The sequence below is a fragment of the Pectinophora gossypiella genome, chromosome 21 (genome assembly GCF_024362695.1).
Source record: "Pectinophora gossypiella chromosome 21, ilPecGoss1.1, whole genome shotgun sequence".
Lineage (NCBI taxonomy): Eukaryota > Metazoa > Arthropoda > Insecta > Lepidoptera > Gelechiidae > Pectinophora > Pectinophora gossypiella.
Genome location: NC_065424.1, coordinates 4715954 through 4732308, shown reverse-complemented (window position 1 = coordinate 4732308; position 16355 = coordinate 4715954). Strand labels below are relative to the sequence as shown.

General features: G+C 41.5%; 2 protein-coding genes across 4 annotated transcripts in view; one reads left to right on the top strand and one right to left on the bottom strand.

The window, feature by feature from the left end:
• Positions 1-15525, bottom strand: part of LOC126376708 (uncharacterized) — a 251230-nt gene extending 235705 nt beyond the window's left edge. For 2 of the 3 annotated variants that reach the window (XR_007567740.1, XR_007567739.1), the window contains exons 1-5: positions 15419-15525; positions 14320-14509; positions 13863-13973; positions 12985-13082; positions 12177-12400 (exon numbers count right to left, since the gene is read on the bottom strand). Coding sequence is in view for 1 of the 3 variants with exons in the window: in XM_050024262.1 (XP_049880219.1) it covers positions 11101-11162; positions 12341-12400; positions 12985-13082; positions 13863-13973; positions 14320-14509; positions 15419-15467 (570 nt within the window). In the remaining 2 variants the exon portion in view is untranslated. Of the gene's footprint in view, positions 1-10997; positions 11163-12176; positions 12401-12984; positions 13083-13862; positions 13974-14319; positions 14510-15418 lie in introns of those variants that run through there. The other variant, XM_050024262.1, reaches the window with a different exon arrangement.
• On the top strand, positions 140-9808 carry LOC126376607 (uncharacterized). The gene is made up of 10 exons (XM_050024103.1): positions 140-269; positions 1044-1217; positions 2351-2428; positions 3139-3280; positions 3698-3929; positions 4380-4569; positions 5790-5889; positions 7137-7262; positions 8253-8374; positions 9128-9808. The coding sequence occupies exons 2-10, from the start codon at positions 1110-1112 to the stop codon at positions 9284-9286; spliced, it is 1257 nt and encodes a 418-aa protein (XP_049880060.1). The 5' UTR covers positions 140-269; positions 1044-1109; the 3' UTR covers positions 9287-9808.
• Positions 15526-16355: the final 830 nt, after the last annotated feature.

Below are 16355 nucleotides of genomic sequence, written 5' to 3'. Positions count from 1 at the left end.
ACTTTTGTATTCATTGTGTCAGTCACCTAGTAAACGCCTTACAGTGAACACGCACTTATTATTTGCCGCCCTTCTGAACCACATAATACCTATACCTAATCTCACACTCAGTCAGTATTACCTACCACAATTAGCATAACCCACACTATTTCGGCAAACCTCGATGTGACTCATTGGAGGAGATGTTTTATTTATAAGATGTGTTTGTTTTGTTTGTAACTGTGCAATAAAGTAACCGAATTATATTAATTCAAAAATATCTTTTATCAGTAAGTAAATTTATACATAACAAGTAACGAACGCCTCATCCGCCTAAAACTACTGCAGCTTCTCACAACCTGTATAGCCGGGGAAAAGAAGCTGCAAGAAATACCTCGGCACAGGACACTAGACGTTCTTTAAAAGAAAAAATTAAGCTCTTGTAGATTTTCCGCAAATGGCATTAAAATTCAAAAATATTATTTTTCAAAGTTGGCTTACATAGTTAGCGTCTCCGTAATAACGGCCTCCGTGGTCCAGTGGTTTGAGCATTCGGCTCACGATCCAGAGGTCCCGGGTTCAAATCCGGGTGGGGACATATCACGAAAATCACTTTGTGATCCCTAGTTTGGCTAGGACATTACAGGCTGATCATCTGATTGTCCGAAAAGTACGATGATCCGTGCTTCGGAAGGCACGTTAAGCCGTTGGTCCCCGTTACTACTTACTGATGCAAGTTAGTAGTCGTTACATGAGCCATGACGGGGGTGTTTGGCGGGCGGCAGCCGCCAAAAGCGACCAACGGCTTAACGTGCCTTCAGAAGCACGGATCGTCTTACTTTCGGACAATCAGGTGATCAGCCTGTAATGTCCTAACCAAACTAGGGATCACAAAGTGATTTTTGTGATATGTCCGGGATTTGAGCCCGGGACCTCCGGATCGTGAGCCCAACGCTCAACCACTGGAGCCACTGGACCAACCACTGGAGGCCGTCTGTCGCTAGCTGTTGGCCGCCTCTGACCCTGCTTTACCTGTCTGTATATTCCCAAGTGTTTGTTTCCAGACTACCTCATACAACATCCGGAACCACCCGTGTTGTCAAGAGCCTGGCGAGAATGTCACCCTGGCGATGATCATCGACGCCTTCGAGATCTACGGCCACGACCCCACCGACAAGCTGGACCATCTCGCTCACTACCAGATCGAGATGATGAAGGTCAAACGTGCACCAGATCAGGTAATACACAATACACATTCATACATACATACATAGATAAACTCACGCCCGTAATCCCTAATGGGGTGGGCAGAGCCACAAGTAATCAAAGACAACTTGCAGCCACTGTTGATACGAAGTCCTAAGATGGATATGATGAACCTTATAATAATTAAGTGATAAGGCATCAGCCTATCGCACATACCATTAGTCCATCATGTTAGAGGACACAATCCCTCTGTCGGTTTTTACGACATGCCCGGGAAGACAAGCAGCTGAACGTGTTCTATGTTTTTTTATTTGCTCCCAGAACAGCATAGAAGCATACAATACACATTCATGGAATTCGTATTTGTTTATATTACTACATTTATTTACTAGTTATACCTACATTAATAACTTTCTTTTTTGTTCTAACCTTAAGTATTTACGTATACCTACATTTTTGCGATAATATTTGTTTATGTTTATTGGTATGTACACTATTAACACATGTTTATGGAACACGATGTTCGTGCGTCACCCAACAGGGTCCACATAATATCAGCGTCGTGGTTCACGCCGCGACTTGTGTTGAGTGAGGCCCTTTTATCTCAGGACGTCCACCACCACCTTATGATCACTTCGACAAACGTCTGTCTTGCTTTTTTGTAATTGTTTTAGTGGAAATTTGATATGATGTTGTTGTCTTTTTTTTTTGTGTGGCGCCCTTTTATGATAAACTACCTATTTATTATAAAGGTAGAAGTTTTCTTCTTCTATCGTGTGTCAGGGTTACTATTTTTGCGTCCATTTTTTGTTTAACGTGTTACCTGATTACCGGTTTCAACTGAAAACCAGCGTCATAGTCTAGGCTATGGCATTATGCTGAGGTGGAACCGTTTCGGCATACATTCATAACTGTTTTATTTTATGTTAATTATGTTAAAACAATAAGTATGTCGAATAAATATTTTTTCTTTCTTTCTTCTCTCTTCTTTCTATTGAGCCGCCAAAGCCCCTGACATGGCTCATAGTAACGATTACTAACTTGCATCAGTATAGTAACCGGGGCTTTTGGCGGCTCAATAGTAATCTTGACACCAGGGTTGATGCGGTTGGTAATCCACCTCTCAACTCACACGAGAGAAGTGTCACATTTTATTGTTTTTCAGTACATCATAAATGAACATGTACACATTGCTACGGATCATCTGGCCAGGTTTATTCATATGCACATAAAGGAATTGAAGGTTAGTTGTGTATATTTTTTTATTGATAAGTCTTCGCGATGGGTTATCTAATATAAAGTGTCTATAATATTGTAAGTTATCAGTCTCCTGCCCTTATCCCACTTTACACATAAACAGCCTATATACGTCCCACTGCTGGGCACAGGCCTCCCCTCAATCAACCGGTGGTGGTATGGAGCATACTCCACCACGCTGCTCCAATGCGGGTTGGAGGAGGTGTTTTTTTACGGCAAATAGCCGGGACCAATGACTTAACGTGCCCTCCGAAGCACGGAATCATCTTACTTTTTCGGATAATCAGGTGATTCAAGCCTGAAAAGTCCTTACCAAACAAAGGACAGTCCCACAAAGTGATTTCGACAATGTCAACTATCGGGAATCGAACCCGGACCTCCAGATCGTGAGCCTAATGCTCTAACCACTAGACCACGGAGGCTGTATCCCATTAAAGTTCGTCGTTCGTGTCGTTTAGGGACTTAAACTTTTTACACACAAATCCTTTTCACACCCCACACTTTCCACACACTCTTGGGTCGTCCCCTACCCCTAATCCGACGTCTAGGTATATCCCAATTGGGGTAGTCAGAGGTACACATCCATCGCAAGACGAACTAGTACCCACACCTCACCGAGCTTTCTGTTGGACGAACGTGATAAGTGGTGTTGTAACCTTGGCACCAGGGTTGGTGTAATCCAGCTCAATGTTGCAGGTATTACTGATAGCTCTCGATGACGCGATAGACAACATGCTGACAATGTACGACAGCCATGACGCCATCAAGACTGAGAGGGTAGCCACGTACAACTCCCCCTCCGGAGGGGCTGTGCCCTCAGAGTTTTATCTTAGTCAAGGTAAAAAAAACATTCTAGCGTTATTCCGTTTTCACGGGGTTCGCTTAAATAACCTGAAGATTTGACAGCTGCATCTTTTGCATGTCCGATTTAATAATTAACTCTTGCATGTCCGATTTAATAATTAACTCGTACATGTCCGAATTAAAAACTTTTGGATGGCCGATTTAATAACTTTTGCATGTCCGATTTAATAATTAACTCTTGCATGTCCGATTTAATAACTTTTGCATGTCCAAATTAAAAACTTTTGCATGGCCGATTTAATATCTTTTGCATGGCCGATTTAATAACTCTTGCATGGCCGATTTACCAACTCTTGCATGGCCGATTTAACAACTCTTGCATGTCCGATTTAACAACTCTTGCATGTCCGAATTAACAACTCTTGCATGTTTTATTTAATAACGTTTCCAGAATTCTACTGCGGGAAGAACGTCTACATTTTCATATCATCACTGTACAGCGACATCTACAACATGGGCAAGGGTCCATCGCCTTATTGCAATCGCAGAGCGTTCCATTTCCTTGGTTTTGTGCATTTCCTTGATGACAAGAAGTATTTCCTAGAGGAAGACCCCAATGTTGTGTTTGAAATGGATAACTTCATCCATGGACTGGAGTGTCACGTTGGGGTGTGTATTTTCAGGTAAATACCCTTCGTAAATATTAATATACAGGGTGTTAGTGACATCGTAACGAATATTGAGAAGGATGATTCAGACCATGATTCTGAGTTAAAATCAATTAAGAATTTTCCGTCGCAAAATCCATGTATTTTTTTAAAATTATTTTCAATTCTATACTTTTGCGACGGAAAATTCTACTTGATACCAACTCATGCAGAGTCATGGCCTGAATCATCGTTCAAAGTATTCGTTACGATATCACTAACACACTGTATTATGTATGATAGAAGTACACATTGGTTGCGTGTTCTACTTGTGGGCATCTCAACACTACTGGTTAGACCAGTGGTTGTCAAAGTTTACAAACTCGGAACCCACCTACCTCTAGCAAATTTAACCGTTACTAAAGGACTTTTCAAATAACAAAAACCCGTGAAATCCGCATCACAGAATCCACTATAACCTCCCAGATTCCCGTTCAAGAAGAACTTGCAGCACGTGCGAGACGTCTCGACGCTCCCGAAGGCGATCGTGAAGTGCGGCACGGACATGTACAAGCTACCCCCACTCTCGGCCGCCTCGTGCATCATCAGCTCCGGCTCCTTCATACTCGACTTCAACATTCAAGGGCTGAGGTTCCGACATTACGATTATTTACTGGTAAGTTTGATACTAAAAGGGGAGTTTCTGGTAGTGAAAAAAAAAACCGTGCTTAGCCGGACAGAACTATTTGGCCGGAGCATGGTCGGATCCAGTGGGGGGAGGTCATGGGTGTCCACTGCAATTTTATCAAATTTTCTACGGAGATTGGTTGTCTGCGACCTGGTGACCGCCCCCTGACATAAAAGCTGGATCCGCTCCTGGACTGGAGAGCTCTTAGCGCTTTCCTTAATATCAAGGGAAACAAAGGAATGTCTCCTTTACTTCTTCTTCTTATCGTGTCGATGGCAAACTAAATAGTATCGGCCCAAAACAAGTATGTAAGTTGGCAACAAGCATGGCGCTATCTGCATCGCTCATCAGATCCTCCTGCGTACAGGTGTTCGGGCACGTAGGACACGATGTAAGATGTTCCATCGTTTGGGGAACAGTGCCGCACTTGCACTTAGTCCGAGCCATCCGAGAAACCCCACCTGAACCAATTCTCCTTACTTCCGCCCACCTGAATCCGTAGTCTGTTTAGATACTTCTAGGCAAATCAAGACCTGGCGAGGTCTCTCGGACGGCGATACAAAAGGGTTTGGGAGGTGTACTCGTTCCTGCCAAATCCTGCATCTTTCCTTAGAGCGGTCATCATCAGGTAGAGGCGACACACACTTGGCGAAACTCTTGCGCCTTTTCAGCCTTTTATTATGACGTGACTTATTGTAGATTTTCCGCAGATAGCATTAACTACTTAGCCGGACAAATGGGGAGCGCTGAAGGCTCTCACCCGGTACAATGTTTAAGACAACAGGCCTGAGGGTGCCTAGTTGAGCGTGAACCTCGGCGCAGGGCGTCGTCTGAGAGGAAAAATATTTGAAATATTTTAATCGACCCTAGTGGGTTGATAGCGATAAGCGTTGATTGAGGGAGGTCGTCGACCACGCCGGCGAGGTCGTTATCAGGGTCCTGAAGTGTTTGGTGTCGCGAGCTGATTGGCTACCTCTATGGCTAGAGTAATCGGGTCATCGGGATCGTATATTACGTCCTTCGGACACCGATACTTTTCAGTACCGTTCTTAAGCGGGATGTATTCGAAAAAACGTTTTGAAGCTAATTTGAGCCATTGAGCAATGGTTGGCAGACCTAGGTCAATGTGTAGATTTCTTTTTAGCCGTACTTTACTTATAAGTATGTAAGTAGACAAAATATATTTAATTAGTTATTTTTACTTGTAGATTCTGCCTAACGGCCACACATACTACACCAAGGAGAAGTTCTCGCCGCTAGTGTGTGACCATCACGTCTGCGAGTGGAATAACACTAACTTCTATGGAGGTAAGCAATTTACCTGGACCATAGAACAACGAATAATACTACGTTTAGAACGGCAACTCTCCGCCACCAATAAGTATACAGGTGTTAGTGACATCGTAACAAATACTGAGGGCGATGATTCAGATCATTACATACATACACAACACGTAACATCAAAACTTTCATCCCTTCTGGGCATTCTCCGAAATATTGTTCGCTGCTTACCTCGACAAGTTCGCCTTAACATTTACAATTCATTGGTAAAATCACATACCAACTATCTATATCTATATTTATCTTATCGAGGTATGGGGTAATGCACTAAAAACAAATTTAAGATATTTACAAATAGCACAAAATAATATAATTAAGATGTTATTTCACTTTCCGTACCGAGCATCAACAAAAAAAGTCTACGAAAAAACAAATATTATGAACATTACACAATTATATACTTATACAACCTGCGTATTAGTACGGAAAATTATGAGCAAATCAATACATACAGAGATAACATTTACAAAACAGGAACAAATATTTAAATATGGTCATCGACGAAAAAGTCATCTTATATTACCTAAAATAAGAACCAACTACGGCAGGAAAACTGTACGTTTTGAGGGAGCTCATCTTTATAATAAGTTACCATCCTACATAAAAAATACTACGTCACTAAATATCTTCAAATCCCAGCTGCGTAAACATATCATGTGTACCTACCATAGAATAATCTTGTAAAACTTTAAGTAAGTAACTAAATGAACAACCTGTATCTGTGAACGCCAATCCCTTCCTTTAACTAGTTTTTCGATGAGCGATAGGTAGTCATACTTCACTCACACTTGTAAACAACGTATCAAAGCGATGTATTTCTTGTTTTTGGTAAGTTTTTATATGCATACCCTCTCTGCCTGCTCAACGGCACTTTATCTATCTTTTGTAAAAACATTTACTTCTCACTCATGTTAAGTGACTATGTATAGTTTTTTTATGAGAATAAAGTTCTTTAAAGTGATCATTCTGGGTTAACAAAAAAAAAACATGAATTTTGGGACGAAAAATTCCACTTGATATCAACTCGGAATAAAAAAAAAACATGTTTTTTTTTAATTTTTATTCTATACTTTTGCCACGGAAAATTCCACTTGATATTAACTCAAAATTATGGTCTGAATCCTCTCTCAAAGTTTTCGTTACGATGTCACTAACACTCTGTATAGGCTGTTTATGTATACCTACACCTTTTTTTTACTTTCCATCTTACCCAGGGCCGTTCATCATCCCTGGTGACCCGGGAGACGGGCTGGCGCCCATCCCGCCATACCTGGAACAGACCACGGAGGCCTACCACGCCTCTACCGAGGCCAACCGGGGCGAAGACCCCAACTCTACCAGTAAGTACCTCTGGGAGGCAAATACTGAAATTGATAGTGGTCAATATACTCCTATATCATAAATCTTGATTAATTTGACAACAGGCGGTCTACAAAGGCATCAAAGCAAAACATCTAAAAAGCAAAATTGCTATTTGAAATTTGTTGAAATTACGCACTTGCTTTCATAGGGCTGGTTTTCCCTTCACGGGTTGGAAGGTCAGACAGGCACTTCTTTAAAAAACCAGACCTATCAAATCTTCAGGTTAGATAAGCGGACCCTGTGAAATCCAGATAGGTAACGCTATGGAGATGATGACAGCGTATACTTAGAAAGGAAGCGTACCTACATCTGGCCACATTGCATTGGAACCCCTAATAATAAATACTCTATTCTTTTCTGTCACTTATAACCGTCATTTGTTAAAGCGAGATAAAAAGCGGGAATCCACGCTCCGATCGGCTCGCCGGTTCCACCGCTTACGGTTGCATTATGGTACTATATGGCACTATAATGGTACTATAATGGTGCTATATGGTACTATGTGGTATGTACTATATGGTACTATATAAGATTGTTGTCTGACGATTTCTTCATTCTAGTTAATGTAATATTTATTACAAGTAATTACAAAACTAATTAGAATTCCCTTTTCCAGCGAGCTGTAAGTACATTCTTTAATTAATTTTTTTTTTTAAATATTATTTGTTATGGGTGCTAGTCGTTCAAGTCTCTAGCTATAGAGGCGTTCAATCAGCTCGCGACAACACATTAGGACTCCGATACAGACCCCGCCGGCGTGGTCCACGATTTCCCTCATTCAGCGTCAGCGCGTACCGCTCTCAGAAAACTGGAACCAAGATTCGGCGGCCAACTGTCGATATAGAGCGATAGCGATAAGCGCTTATTGAGAGAAATCGTCGACCACGCCGGCGGGGTCGGTATCGGGGCCACACGATAGAAGAAGATTAAAAAATAATATATACTTAAATGATAAACTTATGTTGTAGACACGTTGGATGGATGTTGGTTCATGTTCCCGCCGAACTACGGGTCCATTGCAGGGATCAGCTACCTGGACTCACTGACTGTCAACGAGTACCGGTTCAGCTGCCAAGGGTCTGGCAATAAGGTGGGTTATTTTTTTATAACATTACATTGCATTTATTCGCCTGTATCCATGAAGAGGTAGGCAGAGGTACAAAGAGAGAGAGAGAGAGAGAGAGAGAGAGAAAGAGAGAGAGAGGGAGAGAGGGGGAGTGAGAGAGAGAGAGAGGGAGAGAGAGGGAGTGAGAGAGAGAGTGAGAGAGGGGGAGTGAGAGAGAGAGAGGGAGAGAGAGGGAGTGAGAGAGAGAGAGAGAGGGAGAGAAAGAGTGAGAGAGAGGGAGAGAGGGAGAGAGGGAGAGAAAGAGTGAGAGAGAGAGAGAGGGAGAGAGAGAGATAAATATTAAATAGTTTGCCTAAGAACATCCGTCTGCAACCAAATAAAAAAAATACTTAAATGTTACCTTTTAGATTCGAGTGCTGGCTAATTCTTATTACTGCCGGCTTTATGACGATATATAAGTAGATCGGAAGAATTTCGCATGGACAGGAGGAGGATCCGGTGGTGCAACGGTTGACACGCTCGTCCCGGCTTGACAAGAGCTGCGGGTTCAAGTCCCGTCCGAGTCAGAATCTTTCTTCTACTCGTATTCCGTGACTGACTAACCTACCACCCACATAAAGCTCGGTGAGCTGTGGGTACTTGAAGGCCAACCAGACGAGATAAAAAACGTAAACAAGCGGACCGTTATTGAGTTACATTGCGATAGCCAGGGATTATTATCTCTGTCTTTTGTCTTTATATCATGTCCTTGAATAACTGATTATGATTCCTTCCCAGGGTCTGTACTGGTACCCGCAATGGATGGGTGCTCCGCCCCACCACCCGTACCCGCAGTCCGGCGACTCCGCTGCCGACCTGCCGCAGGGCGCGCCTGTTCCGTTCTACCCGCACCAACAGGGCGGACTGGCTGGCAAACTTGGCTTGCCAGCTGCTTAAATGCGCTGCTTAATGATAGCCTCAAGGTCATAACCCACTTACACGACCACCTGCATGATGTATTTTTGTTTTCATAAGTCTGTGAATGGAGTTATTACATGTGAACCACTTCTCTCTTGTCTTAGATAGATTGTCAGTGCCCAAAAAAAGGGACGGTACTTACTGAAAACCCGACGATCCGATCACTCTAGCCATAGAGGCAGCCAATCAGCTCGCAACACCAAACACTTCAGGACCCCGATACCGACCCCGCCGGCGTGGTCGACGATTTCCCTCAATCAGCGCTTTTCGCTATCGACCCACTAGGGTCGATTAATTATTTCAAATTTTTTACCTCTCACACGACGCCCTGAGCCGAGGTTCGCGCCCAACTGGGCACGTCAACAAAAAAAGTGCCCAGAATATTACCTAGTAAGCCCATCAGGGCAGTCTCGAAGCTGAGATTAGTTTATTAATATCACACAATGATGTTAGTTGTCTTACACTGCAAATGTTGTGTGCACCTATTATGTAACAGTCTATTTCCTGATGTAACTTTTATTTTATTTAATGTTTTATTATATAAGCTGTTGGTGTACCTTTTTATAAATAAATAAATAAATAAACAAACCAACCGACTCTTTTCTTCTACGGTGTGGCTTGTGAGGTGGATTACCAACCTCATCAACCTTGGCGTCAGGGTTATTATTGAACCGCCATAGGCCCCTGGCTCATGTAACGACTACGTACTTACATCAGTAAGTAATAACCGGGACCAACGGCTTAAAGTGCCTTCCGAAGCACGAATCGTCTTACATCGGACAATCAGGTGATCAGCCTGTAATGTCCTAACCAAACTAGGGAACACAAAGTGAGTTTTGTGATATATCCCCACCGGGATTCGAACCCGGGGCCTCCGGATCGTGAGCCCAACGCTCAACCACTGGGCCACGGAGGCTGTTAATACTCAGTTTGAACATAGTCCTTAATCTATGACATAGTAGATGGTAAATTGGGTCGTGTACAGTCATGAGCCATATCATGGACCCACTTTAGAACCCTGTCGCACTATCATGTTGGACATTTAATGTGACTTACGGTTTAATTAAAAAAGTAAGATGATCGGAAGGTAGATTAACTCAGAATCATGGTCTGAATCACCCTCAAAGTTTTCGTTACGATGTCACTAACACCCTGTATGTACTAGATATGTCTCTGTCTTGCTTTCATTTTAATACTTTAATGCTACGTTAAATAGGGTATAGATACTTGACGGTACCTACTTGTTATGTAAATCTTTTATGGATGTTTTGTAGGTTTTTTGTCTTCCCGGGCATGTCGTAAAAACCGACGGAGGGGTTGTGTCCTCTAACATGATGGACTGATGTTATGGGCGATAGGCTGATCCCTTATCACCATAAGGTTCATCATATCCAGCTTACGACATCGTATCAACAGTGGCTGCAAGTTGTCTTTGATTGCTTGTGGCTCTGCCCACCCCATTAGGGATTACGGGCGTGAGTTTATGTATGTATGTATGTGTTGTAGGTTTTCTTAATAATTAACAGGCATACTTACCAATCATTAATATTTATTTACAAAACACTAAAAATATCTATAAAACTTAACAAATTAAAAAATAACGACTTCACCCCGGCGGCACAGGAACCGCGCCGCGCGACGCGAGATATCTACGGCTTCGACTAATACGTAGACGCGAAGCCCTCGATTATAATTCGCGTAGCGCGCGGTGCGGTTGTTGTGCCGCGGGGTCCGCTTTCTATTGCGTCCGGAGAACTGAGTCTTTTCTATTCTTATAAATGCGATAAAGTTTTTTATATCTGGTCTTCCACCACGTAGTACTGGTCCAAGAAATAATCGTTCTCATACGGATAATCTGTAAAAAGTAAAAAATATATTATTATTAAATGCTGTGTGTGCGTGAGTGCGTGCGTGCGTGTGGTGAGTACTTTAAACCGGTGACCATGCATGAAGTCTTTGATGAAATGAGATTAGTAGCAATTCTAGCTTAGGTATGCATGTATGCCGAATAGCCGACTGGCTGTCGGATTAGTCGGTCTGGGAAAGGCGACTACTTACTTATCTAGTCGACTAATTCTCCAGCTAGTATCACGCCTGTATCCCCGAAGGGGTAGGCAGAGGTGTACTTATAGTAAATCTACTCCTCGACAGCTATGTTTAAGACCTAAGTATGTGTGTTTCATGTATGCGTGGTGGTTTTGAGCGTGCAAAAGATTAATCTTAACCACCAACTTAATTTTACAGGACGAAAACTAGCCCTGTCTCTTTCTTGCGCGTATTGCAAGTGAAGGACGGCAACAATTTAAGAGCTGTCAAACTAAAATTAGGTTAAGTTTGTCCGAATATGCATCAATGGTGCTAATTTTTGTAAACACCATCTAATTTTATTTTAAAGATATCTGTCATTTTCTTATCCGCCGAAAAGGAAAGGGACGGGTAATCGACAAGCATAAAATTTATGGAACACACGTCAATTTTAAGCACAAATCCAAAATACACTCCACACATGTTACTTTCACACCATTCCACATTATTATTGTTTTACTTACTTATTTGCTTTTTATTTTATTTTTTTGTGTAAATTGTCAAAGTAATCTTTAAGTTGTTAAAGTTGTAAATTCCGGGGGAAGGCCTGATGTCCTATATTACAAGTTTACTTAGTTTAAGCATCAGCCATCCACAAAAATAAAACAGCTTGTACCTATTAGATAAGTTAAGTTTTTTTTGTAATTTATTTTTTGTGGTTTGGAAATAAAAAAATATTATTATTATTAAAACAACCGTCTAAAAAATTTACATCGGCCAATAACCCGACAGAATTAAGTTGACAGCACACGTCAAACGGTTTGCATACCAGCGAGATAGGTACCTTTTTGATTCGCCCGGGTCATTCATTCATTTACTCATTCTTCCTAAAATTAAGAGCTGTCAATCATCCGTCCCTTTCCTTTTCGGCGGATAAGAAAATGACAGGTATAACTTAAAGTAAAATTAGGAGGTGTCTGCAGGCATCGGGGCCAATGGTCTACTTACGTTTGTATTCTTGAAGAGGTTCGATATTGAAGCATGCTCCCATGTGGACGACTTGCCATACTAAAATATTAAAAAAAACCGACATACTTAAAAGTACCTACGTTCTCTCCTGTGGGTTGTGAGATCAGAAACATATTTTGTTTTTTTAAAGAACGTTTAGGGCTCTGTGCCTAGGTTTTTCTTCCAGCTTCTTTTCCCTGGCTAAACAGGTTGTGAGAAGCTGCAGTAGTTTTAGGCGGAGACGTTCGTTATGTAAAAAAATGACGATTGAAAGTGTAACTATGTTACCCACTAAAAAAAGACATTTTTGGATTTGAATTTGAATCAATGACCCGCCTTAATAACCCTGGTTTCAGGGTTACTATTGAACCGCCACAGGACCCTGAGTTGAAACATATCACACTCCGGACACTTCATACAAACAACCTCGTTTTACACAGACACCACACATTGACGTTATCGTACACGCGCATCTGTGTGTGTGACATCTGACGCCATACGATTGAAGTCTAAACTATGTTCGAGGGGGGAGGTAAACCTAGCTCAGACGCTGGTGGGGAGCGGAGAGTTGCCGTTCTAACCGGCGCTTCCCACTTTGAGAAGCAAGCCGGTATACCACAGGACACAGTGGCATATTATCTTACCTTCGTATCTTTCCATGCAATTGACGTAATCCAACATGCAGTAGTTGTGAAAGTCGTGATATATGTAGTACAAGGTGCGACCACATAATTTACCCGTGCTGGAGAAACAAATGTTTGGGTTACGTTATAAAAAAAAAGGTTATTATAAGGTTAGTTAAGCTATTAGCCGTAAAAACACCTCCACCAACCCGCATTGGAGCAGCGTGGTGGAGTATGCTCCATACCCCCTCCGGTTGATTGAGGGGAGGCCTGTGACCAGCAGTGGGACGTATATAGGCTGTTTATATTATGTTATAAAGTTAGTGATTATTTAGAAGACATGATCGCATGGGATTAACTGTCTGGAAACCGATTTTAGGCAGTATACTATAATCTATGCTGTGCTGTCATTTTAAATAAACTAAGTAAGTACGTATATTTAATGACATCCGCTCCTCCGGTTGATTGAGGGGAAGCCTGTGTAGCAGAGTACAAACTCTGCACATACTGGCCTTTTGTTCGGACCATCATCATTTTAAATTACGAAATTCTCATTCCATTCCATTCCCTTTCATTTTACTCACTTTTGACTCACTGCATCCCCGACCTTCATTAAAGCAACCGTGCCCTCTAATTCCTAAGTCTTGATTCCTTTTGTGAAATGTGTATATTGTGAACTATTATGTTTGTGGCTATGTTACTAAGTTTGTGAAGTGTTTTTAATAAACTGTATGTATTCCTGATTGTTATTGCTTCTACTTTATCATCACCAATCATTCCCCTACTCTGCCGGCACGTCGGGATACCATATCCTCACCTCTCAGCGTGCCGCACCTGTGCTCAGCAGTAGGACGTATATAAGCTGTTTATGTTAGGTATATTTAATGAGGTATACATACTTATACGCTCTCAAACAGTAGTAGGCGAGGTAGTCACAATCTTCGTTGAAGCTCAGACGGAATGGCGTAGTTCGTCTTCTTCTTGTTGTTGACGTCATAACAAACTGCGGACTGTGTAATTTTTTTGTTTTTATTATTTAATTAAGTATTTTCCGTTCTAAGTATATCCTTTTGGTCAGAGTATGGAGTTAAACAATCCCCCTCAGTATTCGTTACGATGTCACTTGACGTACGTAATCAGCCTGTACAAGTACGTACGGTCACGAGCATTAATATGTATACGCTTTGGTACCATGTCACATTAACTTTTTTGACAAATTGAACTGTAAGTCTCACTAAATGTCAAATATGTTAGTGCGACAGAGTCCTAAAGTGGGTAGGTACATTATATTGCTCATGACTGTACAGGTAGCCATACAAGCACGTATGGGTGTTATAAAAAGCCTGTTATATTTACGTGGTCATCGCGTTTCCAGCTTGTCGCCTGAAATCTGTTCCGTTTCTGTCTCGTTCCGCCGCCGTTCCGTTTCTGTGATATTCCGTTTGAGTCTGCGTTTCGTTCCGTCTCATTCGGAGAAGAGACATCATTTGCCTCTGTACGCTCAAATAGTCCTTAACTGGCACAGTTGGCGCCCCAGCACTAACATCTACAAGGTAATCTTTTGTAAACAATTTTCAACTTTTATTCCAACCATACATAAAGTAAATAGAGGCTACGGAATCATAATCGTATCATTTATTACGTTCCACATGGTAGGAGGTTGGTAATATAAGGTGAGTAACACATAATGGAAACCACTGCCCTATTTTTGCCTAAAAAAGTAGCATGGAAAATGCTACACCGACAAGCGCGTGGCTCTTAAATTGATGATGATGAACACACATAATGACACACTATTACACTGCTTGACAGTTTCTTTGTTTGTTGAAATATGACGTCGCTGGGCGAAATGTCACGTGACGAACGTTTTTCGCGTGAAAAATAATTGCAGAAATGTTTTTTTTTATATTATATAAAGTTTTTTCGAGAAAATAAAATATTTTGGTACTTATAAACTTTCAAGTAGCCAACTATGATTCGATTTTGAGCATTACGTTACACTACTCCATAGCTGCTTATAAGCGGTTCTCGTCCTTCACCGATGTAAGGTTTGGATCTGTGATATTACATTGCAGGCGAATTCGCGGTGATTCGTATTTTGACAGAACGACATGACTTATCTGGGTTCACATTAGCACCAATCGAGACAAAATGAGATAATTATATCGTCAGAATCGATAAAGTGACCGTGATAAAATTTCAACACGTTGCGCGTGTTAGCCCTGAGGCCCGCCAGTTTAAGTCACAAAAAATATTTATTTTTCAAAATTGGCTTACAAAATTAGAGCTTTTTGAACGTCAAAAATTAAATTACATATCATGTAACTAACATCGGAATCTGTAACGCTGAGGGAAAGACGTGGCCAGAAAACCTCCCAGCACAGGGCCCTAGTCCTACTGCTTCATGTTTTCCTTTCTTTTTTTTTAATCCAGTTTGTAACAAAAAAAAACTTACCTAGACCAACATATATCACAATGCACTGTAACAACACGTGGTTGTACATGTTTGCTAGAACTGAATTTAAATAATAAATCAATCAAAATGCTTCGTGCGGAACGAATGTTAATGAATATTTGACTGATGTAGGTAGTCATTTTTTTACAATTTTATTGGTTTCTCACGTTTCTTGTTGTATGCTTGAACAGTGAAGTGCCGTTCCCGAAATGGGAATATTCCTGCAGTGTTCCTCCGGTTAGGGTTAATAACAGAAATAATTCGGTTATTAACCGAAATAAATATGTGTTAACAGTACAGGCGTATACCGAAACATTTCGGTATTCTTTATCAAGGGGGTTATTGCGAACACTGTTAACAGAAATTAAAGGTTAACAGGAATGATAGGTTAACCGCTTTACAAACGGTTATTTTTGCATGTTGCCATTCCGTCGTGCGAAATGAATGCTGGCAACGCTGCGCCAAGCAACCTGCAGGCACTTGTCGGCGTCGTTTAATCGTTCCACGCGCTTTGTTTTTTACTATTTCGACGTTTACTTTTTAACCAGCGACGCTACGCGGAAAGGTCGTAACGTAGTTGCAGAACGCATGATCCGATTTGGTTACGTTTTTTTTTGTTTGATAGGTGATAATTACGAGAAGATTTGTAGACATGACGGAAGGATCCAGGGTCTGATGATGACCAGGTTATATTATATTATTATATATACTCGACAAAAAAATTACGCAAGATCGCCGAGTTTGAGTTTGTTTGACTTGTCTTGATGAACACTCTGACCCTAGGTGGTTGTTGGTGGTTGATACTCAGGGTGTGATGATAAACAGGTGGTTATAAGGATAGGAGCTCGATATTAAAATAACGCTAGACCTCCGAGTTTGGGCTTGTTTGATTTGTCTTGATGAGCCTTCTAGCTATACTTGGCTTTGGTGGTTGGTA

Coding starts and splice junctions, on each gene's coding strand:
- LOC126376607 (XM_050024103.1), top strand. CDS start 1,110: ATGATCATCGACGCCTTCGAGATCTACGGCCACGACCCCACCGACAAG. Junction 3,930..4,379: donor GTTGGGGTGTGTATTTTCAG/GTAAATACCCTT, acceptor ATAACCTCCCAG/ATTCCCGTTCAAGAAGAACT. Junction 7,263..8,252: donor CGAAGACCCCAACTCTACCA/GTAAGTACCTCT, acceptor CTTATGTTGTAG/ACACGTTGGATGGATGTTGG.